We start from the raw sequence: 12,468 nt of genomic DNA on the forward strand, positions 1-12,468 counted from the left end.
GAGGAGGAGGAGGGAAAGGAGGAGGAGGCGGATGGAGCTTGGGCTCTGGTGATCCCCGGCCCTCGGCTCTGGACAGCGCAGTTGCAGCTACTTCTGGGGTGGGCTGGGGGCTGTCATGCAGCGTTTGAGCTGAGGAGAGCTCCAGAGACTGGGTGGAGGGCGCTACTAATGTCTTCCTTTGAGATCAAAGGCTCTTCGAGTCCTTGATAAAATCTATAGGGACCAATGGGGTCTTAAGCTAAGAGAGTATAAAGAGGTCCATGGAATTAGCCAGAGGATGGGTGGTTTGGGGGTGGGGCTCTGTTGAGAAGGACCTGGGGTGGGTGTTCGCCCCCAGCAAAGTTTAAAAATAGCGCCCCCTGGGTATTCACTGGGACACAGGTCGCAGGTGACTTAGAGGATCACAAAATAAATGCGGGAGGACCAGAGAGGGGATTTTCTGCCATTAAACACCAAGTGCATTTATAACTCATCTTCAAAAAGGTCCCTCGTGCTTCCCCTCCCTCCCTCTCCTGACTGCCTTTCCCCCCCCTCCCCCCCGCCCCACTATCTCTAGTCCTAGCTCTCTTTGCAAGGAGGTGGGGTGGGATCTGGGGGACGTGGGAGTATCTAATTCTAGGATTGTAAAGGAATTTAAAGATCATCCAAACCAGCCCTTTAATTTTACAGAAGAGGGAATTAAGCCCTGGAGAGGTGAATGAATTCAGTTCTTTTGCCTTAGGAGAGCCCGGGTCCAGTATCTCACCCTCACCCCCCACCCCCACCCTCCCACTCCACTACATCATGCTCCATAGAGGAGCGGTTTATGGGCATATCAAGAAATGTGTCATAATGGATAGAAGGCTGACTTCCAAGCTAAGAAGACTTGAGTTCATGTTACACACCTAGCACCTACTGACTGTGCAACCCTGGGCAAGACTCTGAACAAGTCTCATGCTCTTGCCAACTCTCTTTAGGCTATAAACTGCAGCAAAGGTGCTATCCTGCATTGGTAGAAGTTCCCTTGCTTGGGAGTTCCCTATACCAATGAAATCAAAGGTCCAGTCTCTAACCCAATGAAGGGAAGCATATAAGAATGGGAGGAAGAGCACAGCAAGGTGGTTCAGTGGGTAGAATCAGGTCCAGAGACAGGATCCTGGGTTCAAATCTGACCTCAGACATTTTCTAGTTGTGCCACCCTGGACAAGTTGCTTAATCCCAATTGCCTAGCCTTTATTGGTCTGCCTTGGAACCCATTGATTCTAAGACAGAAGGTAAAGGTATTTTGTTGTTGTTGTTTCACTTTGTTTTGTTTTCTTTTAAGAATCTAAGGGATGGGTGTATGATGAAAGTCTACACATGGATCTTTGCCATAGTCATGGAGATATTGGGGATATTCTAATAGAATAATAGTAGATCTCATTTGCACAGCATGCCTACAGATGAATTCTTCACAAAAGTGCAAGCATTATCCCCATTTTGGATTAATTAGAGATTAAGTGACAGGTGAATCAATTTGTCCAAGGTCTCAGGTTACTAAATGACAGAATAAAGATTTGAATTCAGATCCTTTGATTTCAAATCCAGCTCTTTTCACATTATCCAGTACATCTCTTAAGTTCGGGGCAGCTAGGTGGCACAGTAGATAAGAGTTCAGGGCCCGGAGTAAGGAAGATTCAACTTCCTGAGTTCAAATCTGGTCCTTGGCTGTGTGTCCCTGGGCAAGTCATTTAACCCTGTTTTCCTTGACTTTTTCATCTGTAAAATAAACTAGATAAGGAAATGGCAAACCACTCTAATATCTTTGCTAAGAAACCTCCAATTAGAGACAGGAAGAGTTGGACATGACTGGAAAACAACCTGAACAACAATCTCTAAGTGTCCAGGGACCACCAGAGAAAGGCTGCTGTGGAAATATATAGATACGGGTCTATGGAAGACTGTGGAAATCTCAAGAATATCAATGGGGACTGCATGTAAATTCTTTGAGGGCAGGGATTATTTTTGTATTTGTCTGTGATCCTTTTTTGAAGAGCCATTTGTAAATACTTATCAGCATATCCCTGCCCCACCCTCTTCATCTCTGGATGAAACTTGGCAACTTTCCCCCTATAGAGAATCCAGCTTGGTTCTAGTTTGGACATCCTTCATTCAGAATGGCTTTGGGGTTCTTTGGGAAAGGAATGTATGTGCAAAGCTCTTGAGACGCACGTAATTTGGTCCATCTGAGTAAGCAGACAGATGCCATCCAAGAAGCACATTTGGGGGTCAAGGAAGAAGAGTACAAAAGAAAACAATGATGAGGTATCTAAATTCTGAGAGTGAAGTCTCCATAGACCTTCAAGAATTAATAGCCTTTCCATAGATTCATTCTGCAAGTATTTATTAAATTCCTACTATGTGCTTCTGCCTCAGTTTCTCCAGGTTAAACCAAGAGCACAGAACATAGGTAGATACCATAGGTGTGATGGGGGAGGCAGAGAAGAACCTGTTCTGCCATTCAGGAGAGCAGAAAATGGAGGGACGGAGTCTCTTCCCCAGGTAGCACTCTGGTTTTCTTCCTCCCTTCAAATCCTGGCTCCTTTTCCCTTTCCTTCCTTTTAAAGGAGTAATGTACCTTTCTCTAGCTAGGAAAAGAAGGGGAAGCCCTCCCAGGGAAGGTGACACGTAGACAATTTGCAATGGGTATATCCCATTAATAACACCTCTACCCTCTGCCCAGCAGAAGCAGGATGTGATGGAAAGAACATTAGACTGGGAGAGGCAGGAGACCTAGATTTTATTTCTAATTCTGCCGCCAGCTCGCTGTGTGATTTTGGAAAAGTCACCACTCCTCTTTGGGACTCAGTTTCCCCATCTGTAAAATCAGAGGCTTAGACCCAGTTAGTTTCTTGAGATTCCTTCTAGCTTTAATAGTTAATGACACCGTGTATTAGAGGCAGCTACATGTTAAAATAGATAGGATGCTAGACCTGGACTTAGAAAGATCTGAATTCAGATTCCATCTTGGACATCTTTACTAGCTGCATGACACAGAGTAGATGGCTTGACCTTTGTCTGCCTCTGCTTTCTCATCTGTAGCATGGAAATAACAATAGCACCTACCTGACAGGGTTTTTGTAGTGAAGACCAAATGAATCAACATATATCATGGGCTTCCTAAGCTTTAAAATGATGATAAACATCATGGAACACAGAGAGCCCAACCATTAAAACAATATTGATAGGACCTAACACAATAATCGCCTTCACTCTAGACCCAACCCATTAAACAAATCTTGACTGGTCACACCCTGAAGTGAGCACACATGTGCAAAATTCTCTAGATATAACATGCACATTCATAGGTACATACAACACAACTGACAATCGACTACAAACGTGATGAGGAAAACAGTGCACCATCTCCCTTCCTGACTGGCCAGCTGGGTACAAATAGCACCCAGGAAGTCTGGAGGCCCCATAGACCCAGCAGGATGGGATTTTCCAAACTCTCTCCCTGAGTGTCCCCCGTCACCTGCCCTCATGCTACAAAAGGCAAGCCATACATGCTTCTTAAGGTATTATGGTGTGAGACACTTGGTGTCCATCTCAGAGAATGGTGATTTTCACTGTGGGGATTAGTGAAGTATGAATAAGGAAAGGTTTGTTGTTGATCAGCCCTGTCCAATTTTTCATGACCCCCTGGACCATGCTGTCCATGGAGTTTTCTTGGCAAAGATATTAGAGTGGGTTAAGGCAATCAAAGATGCCCAGCTAGTTAAGTGTCTGAGGTCAGATTTGAACTCGGGTCTTCCTGACTCTAGGTCCAGCGCTCTATCCACTGAGTTACCTAGCTGCCTCCTACCCGGGGAAGGTAACTTCCTCATATTCCTGAGTCTTTATTTTATTTTTTTTTAAACCCTTAACTTCTGTGTATTGACTTATAGGTGGAAGAGTGGTAAGAGTAGGCAATGGGGGTCAAGTGACTTGCCCAGGGTCACACAGCTGGGAAGTGTCTGAGGCCGGATTTGAACCTAGGACCTCCCGTCTCTAGGCCTGGCTCTCAATTCACTGAGCTACCCAGCTGCTCCCAGTCTTTATTTTTTTAAAAAGCCCTTATCTTCCATCTTAGAATCAATACTGTGTATTGGTTCCAAGGCAAAAGAGCAGTAAGGGCTAGGCCAGTGTTGGCGAATCTTTTAGAGACCAAGTGCCCAAACTGCAACCCTCACATCACACATGAGCCCCCCCACCCCTGCCTTACCCCAGACAGGGGATGGAGAAAGCACTCCCATTGGGCTGCTGGGCAGAGGGGCAGGCGATGTGAGAAATAACCTCAGGCAGGTGTGGAGAGGGGGAAGGGGAGCAGCTCCCTCCTGCATGTGTGCCATAGGTTTGCCAACACAGGGCTAGGCAATGGGGGTTAAGTGATTTGTCCAGAGTCACACAAATAAGAAGTCTGGGGTCAGATTTGAACCCAGGTCTAGTCTCGACTTGGTATCCACTGAGTTACATAGCTGTCTCGCCATCATTAACTCATTTCAAAAAAAAATCTTACCTTCTATCTTAGAATCAATACTCTGTTTTGGTTCTAAGGCAGAAGAGTGGCAAAGGTTAGGCAATGGAGGTTAAGTCACTTGCTTTAGGGTCACACAGCTAAGATGCAGCTGAGGCTAGATTTGAACCTAGTACTTCTCATCTTTACACTTGGCTCTCTAGCTACTAGCTGCTTCCTGTATTCTCAAGTCTTTCCAAGAACCTCTAGAGGATGTAAGGTGGTTGATTCCCAAATAGTCAGCAACATGGTATGATAATAATAGCTCCCATTTTTTAAACTACATGGTAGAATAGTGGGGTAGACAGTCAGTCTTGGTCACAACCTCTCAGCATCCTAGACTAGAGGAGTCAGGCAAATAGAAAAGGGACCACTAAATCTTATATAAGGATCCCGACTGGCAACATACTGAGTTAAAAAAAAAAAAAAACTCCCTAATTCTGTCGTTCAGTCTTGTCCCACTCTTCCCCTTTTGGGGTTTTCTTGGGAAAGATACTGGAGTAGTTTGCCATTTCCTTCTTCAACTCATTTTACAGGTGAAGAAACTGAGGCAAATAGGGTTAAATGACTTGCCCAAGGTCACACAGTTAGAAAGTGTTTGAGGCTAGGTTTGAACTCAGGAAGAGGAGTCCAGCACTCCATCCACTTCACCACCTAGCTGCTCTATTTTATTGTTTGGCTATATTCCCTTGGAATGTTACCTGCTGCAATATGGCAACGGACTCTGGGTCTGACACCCCTGTTCTCAACAGGTTTCTAAGGCCAAGTTGGAGAGCAGGTGTTGACCTGCCTTGGTAGGGAGGGAATTGTCATCTGAGAGTTTTCGGTATCAATGAGACCATAGGTGCCATGCCTGTCCCCTAACCTTGTATCATTTATTCGTTGCCTTAAGGTTTGCACCATTATTTTATTTGAGCTTCACAATGACCCTTGAGGGATATGCTCATTATTATCCCCATTTTATAGATGAAGAAATTGAGGCTGAGGGAGGTTAACTGACTTGCCCAGGGTCACAAAGCTATTTGTTGTCATTCAGTTGTTTTCAGTCATGTCTGATCTTTGTAAACCTGTTTTGGATTTTTCTTGGCAGAGACACTGGATTGGTCTGCCATTTCCTTCAGATCATTTTACAGATAAGTAAACTGAAGTAAGCAGGGTTAAATGACTTGCCCAGGGTCACAAAGCTATTTGCTGTTGGTGTTCCATCACTGCCAGCGTCCAACTCTTGGTGATCTTATTTGGGACTTTTTTTGGTTTCTTATTCTCCAGGTCATTTTACAAATAAGGAAACTGAGGTAAACAGGGTTAAGTGACTTGCCCAGTGTCACCTAGCTACTAAGCAACTGAGACCATACTGAAATCAGAAAGATGAATCTTTCTCATTCCAGGCCCAGCAATGTATCCGCTATGCCACTTAGCTGCCCCTACAAAGCTATAGTATAGTCAGGATTTGAATCTAGGTCTTCCTGACTCGACTTGCCCACCTTTTCTGGGTGTAACCACAAATAGGTTACTTTACCTGTCTTGAATGAATTTTTCCCATCCGTAGTGAGGAGACTGGATTGAATCATCTCCATGATCCTTTCTGCCTCTGGATTCTATAAGCCACTAGACTCATCTTCTGGCCAGGTTTTTACCTGGCTTTTACTCTGTGGAATTCATAATGAAGAGAAGGCAGCTGTCCCTCATGCCCTGAGAAATGCCAGCGACATCACCAAGCTTTCTAACCACCTCAGCCTTGACTTCCTCTGCCACTTAAAATGGCCTGGAACCACTCTCCAAGGTCAGACTATGCCCTATTCCCAGCCAGGGACTCTGGCATCCCAGCTTTCAGTTCCATTCATGAAGACCCAGGAAGCCAATGGTATACATCATGGATTCAAAGCTGGCGTCAAAGATGGGTAAACAGAGCATCCTCAAAGAGTGTCCTATCCCACCTTCCTCCTCCAGATAGCCCTCTCAGTATGGGCATGGCCTTTTGAGTCAGGCTGGAATAGCTCCTCTCTAATTATGAAGGAGCTGCCCAAGATCCCATTTCCCACGTCAAAATCAAGACCAGACCTCTGAACAAAATACTGGGGGCTCAGGATACTGCTGCTTCCTCTACCCCTTGGAAAAGGATACAAAAGGACAGCCACCTCCCTCTTCCCATGGCAGAGTATGGGGATAAATCCCACTTTTCTCTGTAATAGCAACAGCTGCCACTTATACAGTACCTACTATGTGCCAGGTACTATGCAAAATGTTACAACTATTTCTTTTGATCCTCATGACAATCCTGGGAGGTAGGTGCTATTATTATCCCCATTTCATAGATGAACAAACTGAGGTAAAATGATTAGCTCATTTAGGAAGTGTGTGAGGCCAGATTTAAACTCATATCTTCCTAACTCCAAGCCTCACATTCTACTCTCTGGATCATTTATCATTTAGCTGCCTACTCTGTAGCAAGGAACCTGTTTTCCATTGGAGCCCAAATGTCCCCTTGCTACTCCTGACCTCCTCTTCTTCCCCAAGTCCCACCTTAGTTTCCCCTTAGAATAGAATAACTTCACTCTCCACTCTGACATAAACCACCTCCATCAGGAAGTTTTCCCTGATACGACCCTCATCCTCCAACAGCCCCCACCCCCAGCTCCCTTCAGTGTTCTGGTGACAACTCACTGGTGAGGAAGGAGCAGCATCCTCCCTGAAGACCAGAAGCCCACTGAGGGCAGGGATTGTCCCTTCTCCCTCAGAATGGGAGCTTCTCAGAAGCAGAGACTGTCTTCCCATCAAACAGGAACTTCCTTAGTCTCAGGAGGGGCTTATTCTTAGTTTTTGGAATAGTGCTGCCAACCCAACCGCTACCCTGGTGCAAAGTACACAAGAGACTCAATCTAGAATCAGGTAGGATAGACCAATCCCACACTGGGATTGTGGGATTGGGGAAAGGGCTGGATTTCAGTCAAATCATTGCTCTATTTGCTAAGCTCTTAGAGCCTCATTTTCCTCATCTATAAAATATGAGATTTGAACTGACCTCCTCTTTCCAGCAAGAAAGCTCTGCTTGTAACAAAATCAAATTCCTCTGTCACATATTTAATAACTACATAAGACCTTTTATTTAAATCTCTTTCCTCATGGAAATGATGCTGTTCCTCAGTTATTTCATTCATGCCCTACTCTTTGTGACCACATTTGGGATTTTCTTTTCAAGGATACTGGAGTGGTTTTCCATTTTTTTCTCTAGCTCATTTTGCAGATGAATAAATGGAGGCAAAACAGGGTTAAGTTATTTGCTCAGGTCACCCAGCTAGTAAGTGCCTGAGGCTAGCTTTGAACTCAGGAAGTCTTCCAGATTGTGCTCTAGCCACTGCACCCTGTAGCTGCCTATTATGGAGGTGATACCTACACAAAAGATCTGGCAAGTCTGGAAATACCACATAAATGTAAAGAATCACTATTACCTCCCTCCTAGGTTGTTGGGAAGATCAAAAGGGATAATTTGCTAGGTGCTGTACCACTGAAAGGATTATTACTATTAATAAAAGTAATGACAAATACTAGTGTTAATAATAGTAATGATGATTTAGAATGCAAATTCCTTGAGAGCAGGGGTTATTTTTTCTTCTTTGTGTCCCTGGTGACTAGCACAGTGCCTGGCATATGGTGGATACTTAACAGTGAGGTACAAGGGGAAGAGTAGTGAGGCAGAGGACCTATATTCAAATTTTGACTCTGACCCTCACCAGTTTGATTTCAGGCAAGTCACTTAACTGTCTTCCATAGCAACAAAATTAGGGAGTTGAACTAGATGTCTTCTGAGATCCCTTCCTGTTACATAGGCATAATTCTATGAAATGCTTATTGATGACTAAATGAATGAATAAAGGATCTGGTACTGTCCAGACTGGGTGCAGAGAAATGACTTAGAGGAAAGGGCTTAAGATCAATCTTGTGGGCATCTGCTTGATTTTTGAGGGAGAAATAAATTAAAATTACAATAGAGGGACAGCTAGGTGACTCAGTGGATAGAGTGCCAGGCCTGGAGTCCAAGGACCTGGGTTCTAATATGGCCTCAGATGTTTCCAGTGTATTCTTGGACAAGTCACTTAACATCAACTGTCCAGTCCTCACCACTCTTCTGTCTTAGAATCAAAATTGATTCTAATAGAAAGTAAAGATTTTTTTTTTTTAATTACAACAGAAAAGAGTGCTAGATTTTTAGGGCAGCTAGTTGCCTCTGTGGATAGAAAATCAGGCATATAGACAGGAGGTCCTGGGTTCAAATTCGTCCTCAGATACTTCCCAGGTGTGTGGCCCTGGATAAGTCACTTACCCCCAATTGCCTAGCTCTTACCGCTCTTCTGCCTTGGAACCAATACTTAGTATTGACTCTAAGATAGAAAGCAAGGGTTTTTAAAAAAAAGACATTGGGGGCAGCTGGGTAGCTTAGTGGAGTGAGAGTCAGGCCTAGAGATAGGAGGTCCTAGGTTCAAACCCGGCCTCAGCCACTTCCCAGCTGTGTGACCCTGGGCAAGTCACTTGACCCCCATTGCCCACCCTTACCAATCTTCCACCTATGAGACAATACACCGAAGTACAAGGGTTTTAAAAAAAAAAAAAGACATTAAGAGAAAGGTTATGTGACCCTAGGCTAGTCGCTTAGCCCCAATTATTGAGACCTAACATTCTAAGACAGAAACTAAAGGTTTCCAAAAAAAAAAAAATTAAAAAAGAAAAAGGGTAGATCTGCCTGGACCTTGTAGCCCCAACATCTAGGTTTGGGGAATTTATTAAACTTAATAAAAAAACTATCTATAATAAGAACTATATTAATAATAGTATAGCCCTTTGGTTTTGTAAAGCTCTTTACATACATTGTCTCCTTTGAGCCTGATGTCCACCTTGTAAGTAGGGGTGACAGGGACTCCTGGGTCCTTTAAGTAGATGAAGACCTCGAGGTTCAGAGAGGTTCAGCGACTGGTCTTTTGTCACGAAGCTAGCAAGCCCCAGAGGGACCCCTCCTAATTCTGAGTCTGGATCGCTCACCCTCCTGATGGGACTTGGTTTGGGTCTAGGTCACCCTACCTCCACCCCAGCCGGATTGAATTCGGAGCTGATCTCATGGTGAATGGGTGCATGGGAAACAAGAGGGCTGTGTGGGCCATCTCAGCTACCCAGCTCTCCTGGAATCCCCCATCCATCCCTGGTCTTCATGGGGAAGAGGCCGGAGATGCCAGACTCCTGGTTCATGTCCCTCCCACTCCCCCCACCCCAGCTCCCCTCCCCAAAGGAATAAGTCAGGCATAGGCAGATGGGGGATGGGGTGGGGGCTCTTTTTATGGGGACAACCTGACAGAGGGCATGGTCCATACAAAACCGGGGACAATACATACATATATATATTATATACAGAGACATGGCCCCTGGGCAGGGGAGAGGGGCAGGCAAGAGACACTGGAGATTGCTCCCTGGCCCACTCTCCCGCTGCCGCCCACCCCATCCTAAGCCTCGAGCTCCCTTCCCTCCCCTACATCCACTTTGCCCCAGAGGTCCCTCCATCTGCCAGGGATGAAGAAGGGGCAGGGCCCAGGAGTGGGGACACTGAGACATCCAGCTCTTTGTTGGGGAAGGCAGGGGAGAGGGGAACAGAGATGGAGCAAGGAGTCAAGAATACTGATCGTAGGCCTATTTACAGGGGGAAGCAGAAATTATGTGTTATCTCAAAAAAAAAAAAATGGGGAACTGCTGGGTGGGGAGGAGATAGTGATGGGGTAACCTCTAACCCTGGCCCAAGCAAGGTCCTCCCCCTTCCTCCCACCACCCTGCCTGGGACTGCAGGAGTTGGTAGTGGTGGGGAAAAAAGGTAAAAATCTACAAAACAAAACAAAACAAAAAACTAAGTGGGCAATAGATTCTGAAGGTGGTGGTGGTGGTGGTGGTAAGGGGAGAATATTGGGGTCTCTCCTCACTTGGTCCAAGCCCCAATCTTAGAAGAAAGGGTAGGTCTGTGGAAGCAGGGAGGGGAAATGTGGGAAGAGGTGGTCTTATTTAGAAAATAGGTCATGGGCAACCCACTGTCTATCTCCAAGGAGAAGAGGGGACAGGGGATGAGAGAGAGAGCTCTGTGGGCTGGGATGTAGAAATGGAGGAGGTGGCATTGAACCAAAAGGGGGAGCCAGGAAGGCTTAAGCCACTGAGAGGTTGAGTTTTTACCCTCAACAGGCACTGGGGGGAAGAGGGGTGCCCTGAAGAGAGACTGTTCAAAGAAGCCCTGACCCAGGACTAGGAGTTGAAGAGTTAACATTCAGAGTCTAAACAGCCAGAAAGAGTGAGTTTTCCACCTGCCCCCTTTCTCCATCTGTCTCCACCAGAGGCCCAGAAACTAAAAGGGACAAAAGAATTCTATCACTATTTGGCACCTGCAGGGCGATTGTGGTAAGGAAGGGGCACAGAACTCAGCAAGAAGGGGATGGGATCAGGGAGAAGACTGACCTAATGGAGTTTGCTCCCAGAAAGTGAGGAGTAGGAAGGAGGCTGGGGACCCAAGTGTCCTGGGCCCTCCTTTTGCTCCCTCACAATTCCCCTCCGTGGATACCAGGAAAGGGAAATAAAACAATCAGAAATCAGTGCGGGACTTGACCCAAACTCCAAGCATCCCCTTGTTCTAGCCACCCTGCCCTAGGCCCTAAGCCCAGAGTCCAGGGAAGGCAGGGCTGGGAGAGGGGCACTGGGGCACAGGAAGGGGAACCTCCCCCCACCCCAGAAGCAGGAGGAGTAGGATGAAACCGAGACAGTAAATTGATCCCCGAGGTGGAGTGGAGTGGGGAAAGAAGAGGAATGAAGTCTAAAGCCAAGAGGTCCTGGGGGCCCTGGTGGGGACCCAGGGCAGCCCCTTCAGTTTGTGAGATCTTTGGGGTAGGGACAGTGGAAAGGGGAAAGAGCTGGCCAAGAAGCGCAGTAGCCATTCCCCAGAAGTCTCCAGCCCATCCCTTCCCATTCCAGTTTGGAGGCAGTGGCTTGGAGTAGGACAGTTTGGGTGGTGGGTCCATTCGTCCATCCAGAACCCACCCCACGGACATGCCCAGAGACAGCAAGAGGGATCACCCCATAGCACCCCTCAAAGTCATCAGGAGTCTCCCTCCACCCTGGGCAGCACCCTCAGTCTTGGAGAGGTGGTGGCAAAACCGTCTTTCAGGATGGACTCAGGCCAAGCGAGGGAAGCCACCCTCCCCGGCCACTTCTGCTTGGGCTCTGACTTGACAAATGAAAGATTAACCCAGTTGAGCCCTAAGTCCAGAGGCCTTCCCAGCTGTTCCTCTGGTCCCTGAAGCAAGGGGGAATAGGGATTGGGAAGGGAAGGAGAGAATTGGGGCACCTGTCCCCAGGTGGGGAGTGGAAAAGAAAGGGCAAGGATTGGGAAGGGGGGAAGGGAAGGATAGGGAGAAGAGGAAAGGAAAATCCAAGGAGTGGGTAGTTAGATATTGACTGGGGATTGGGTATGTGTTAAGTGGAATTAGAATTCCTCATTGTCTGTAGGTTCCCCTCTAGTTCTGATATCTGAAAGAAAAAAAAAATACAAATGATCAGGTCAGGTTAAAGACAATGTTATTGTTCAGTCATTTCAGTCTAGTCTGACGCTTTGTGACCCCATTTGGGGTCTTCTTAGCAGATACTCGAGTGGTTCGTCATTTCCTTCTTCAACACATTTTATAGCTGAGGAAACTGAGGCAAACAAGGTTTAGGTGACTTGCCCAGGATCACATAGTTAGGAAGTGTCTGAGGCTGGGTTTGAACTCAGATATTCCTGTCTCCAGGCCCTGCACTCTATCCACTGTGCCACCTAGGGACAATGAGCAAGGTAGACTAACTTAACTGGCATCAGGCCCAGCCCCTTCCCCCAAAAGCTACATACTTCCTAAGGGAGAAAGGGCAAGGGCACTACTCTTCCCATCCTCATGTAAAGC

General features: G+C 46.4%; 1 protein-coding gene across 1 annotated transcript in view; it reads right to left on the reverse strand.

Annotated features, from left to right (window-relative positions):
- Nucleotides 1-9,823: 9,823 nt before the first annotated feature.
- The window catches only part of PPP1R9B (protein phosphatase 1 regulatory subunit 9B), a 29,013-nt gene continuing 26,368 nt past the window's right edge, over nucleotides 9,824-12,468 (reverse strand). The window contains exon 10 of the mRNA XM_044675870.1: nucleotides 9,824-12,061. Coding sequence (XP_044531805.1) covers nucleotides 12,008-12,061 — 54 coding nt within the window. The 3' untranslated portion in view covers nucleotides 9,824-12,007. The remainder of the gene's footprint in view (nucleotides 12,062-12,468) is intronic.

Source organism: Gracilinanus agilis, chromosome 4 (assembly GCF_016433145.1).
Source record: "Gracilinanus agilis isolate LMUSP501 chromosome 4, AgileGrace, whole genome shotgun sequence".
NCBI classification, from domain to species: Eukaryota; Metazoa; Chordata; class Mammalia; order Didelphimorphia; family Didelphidae; genus Gracilinanus; species Gracilinanus agilis.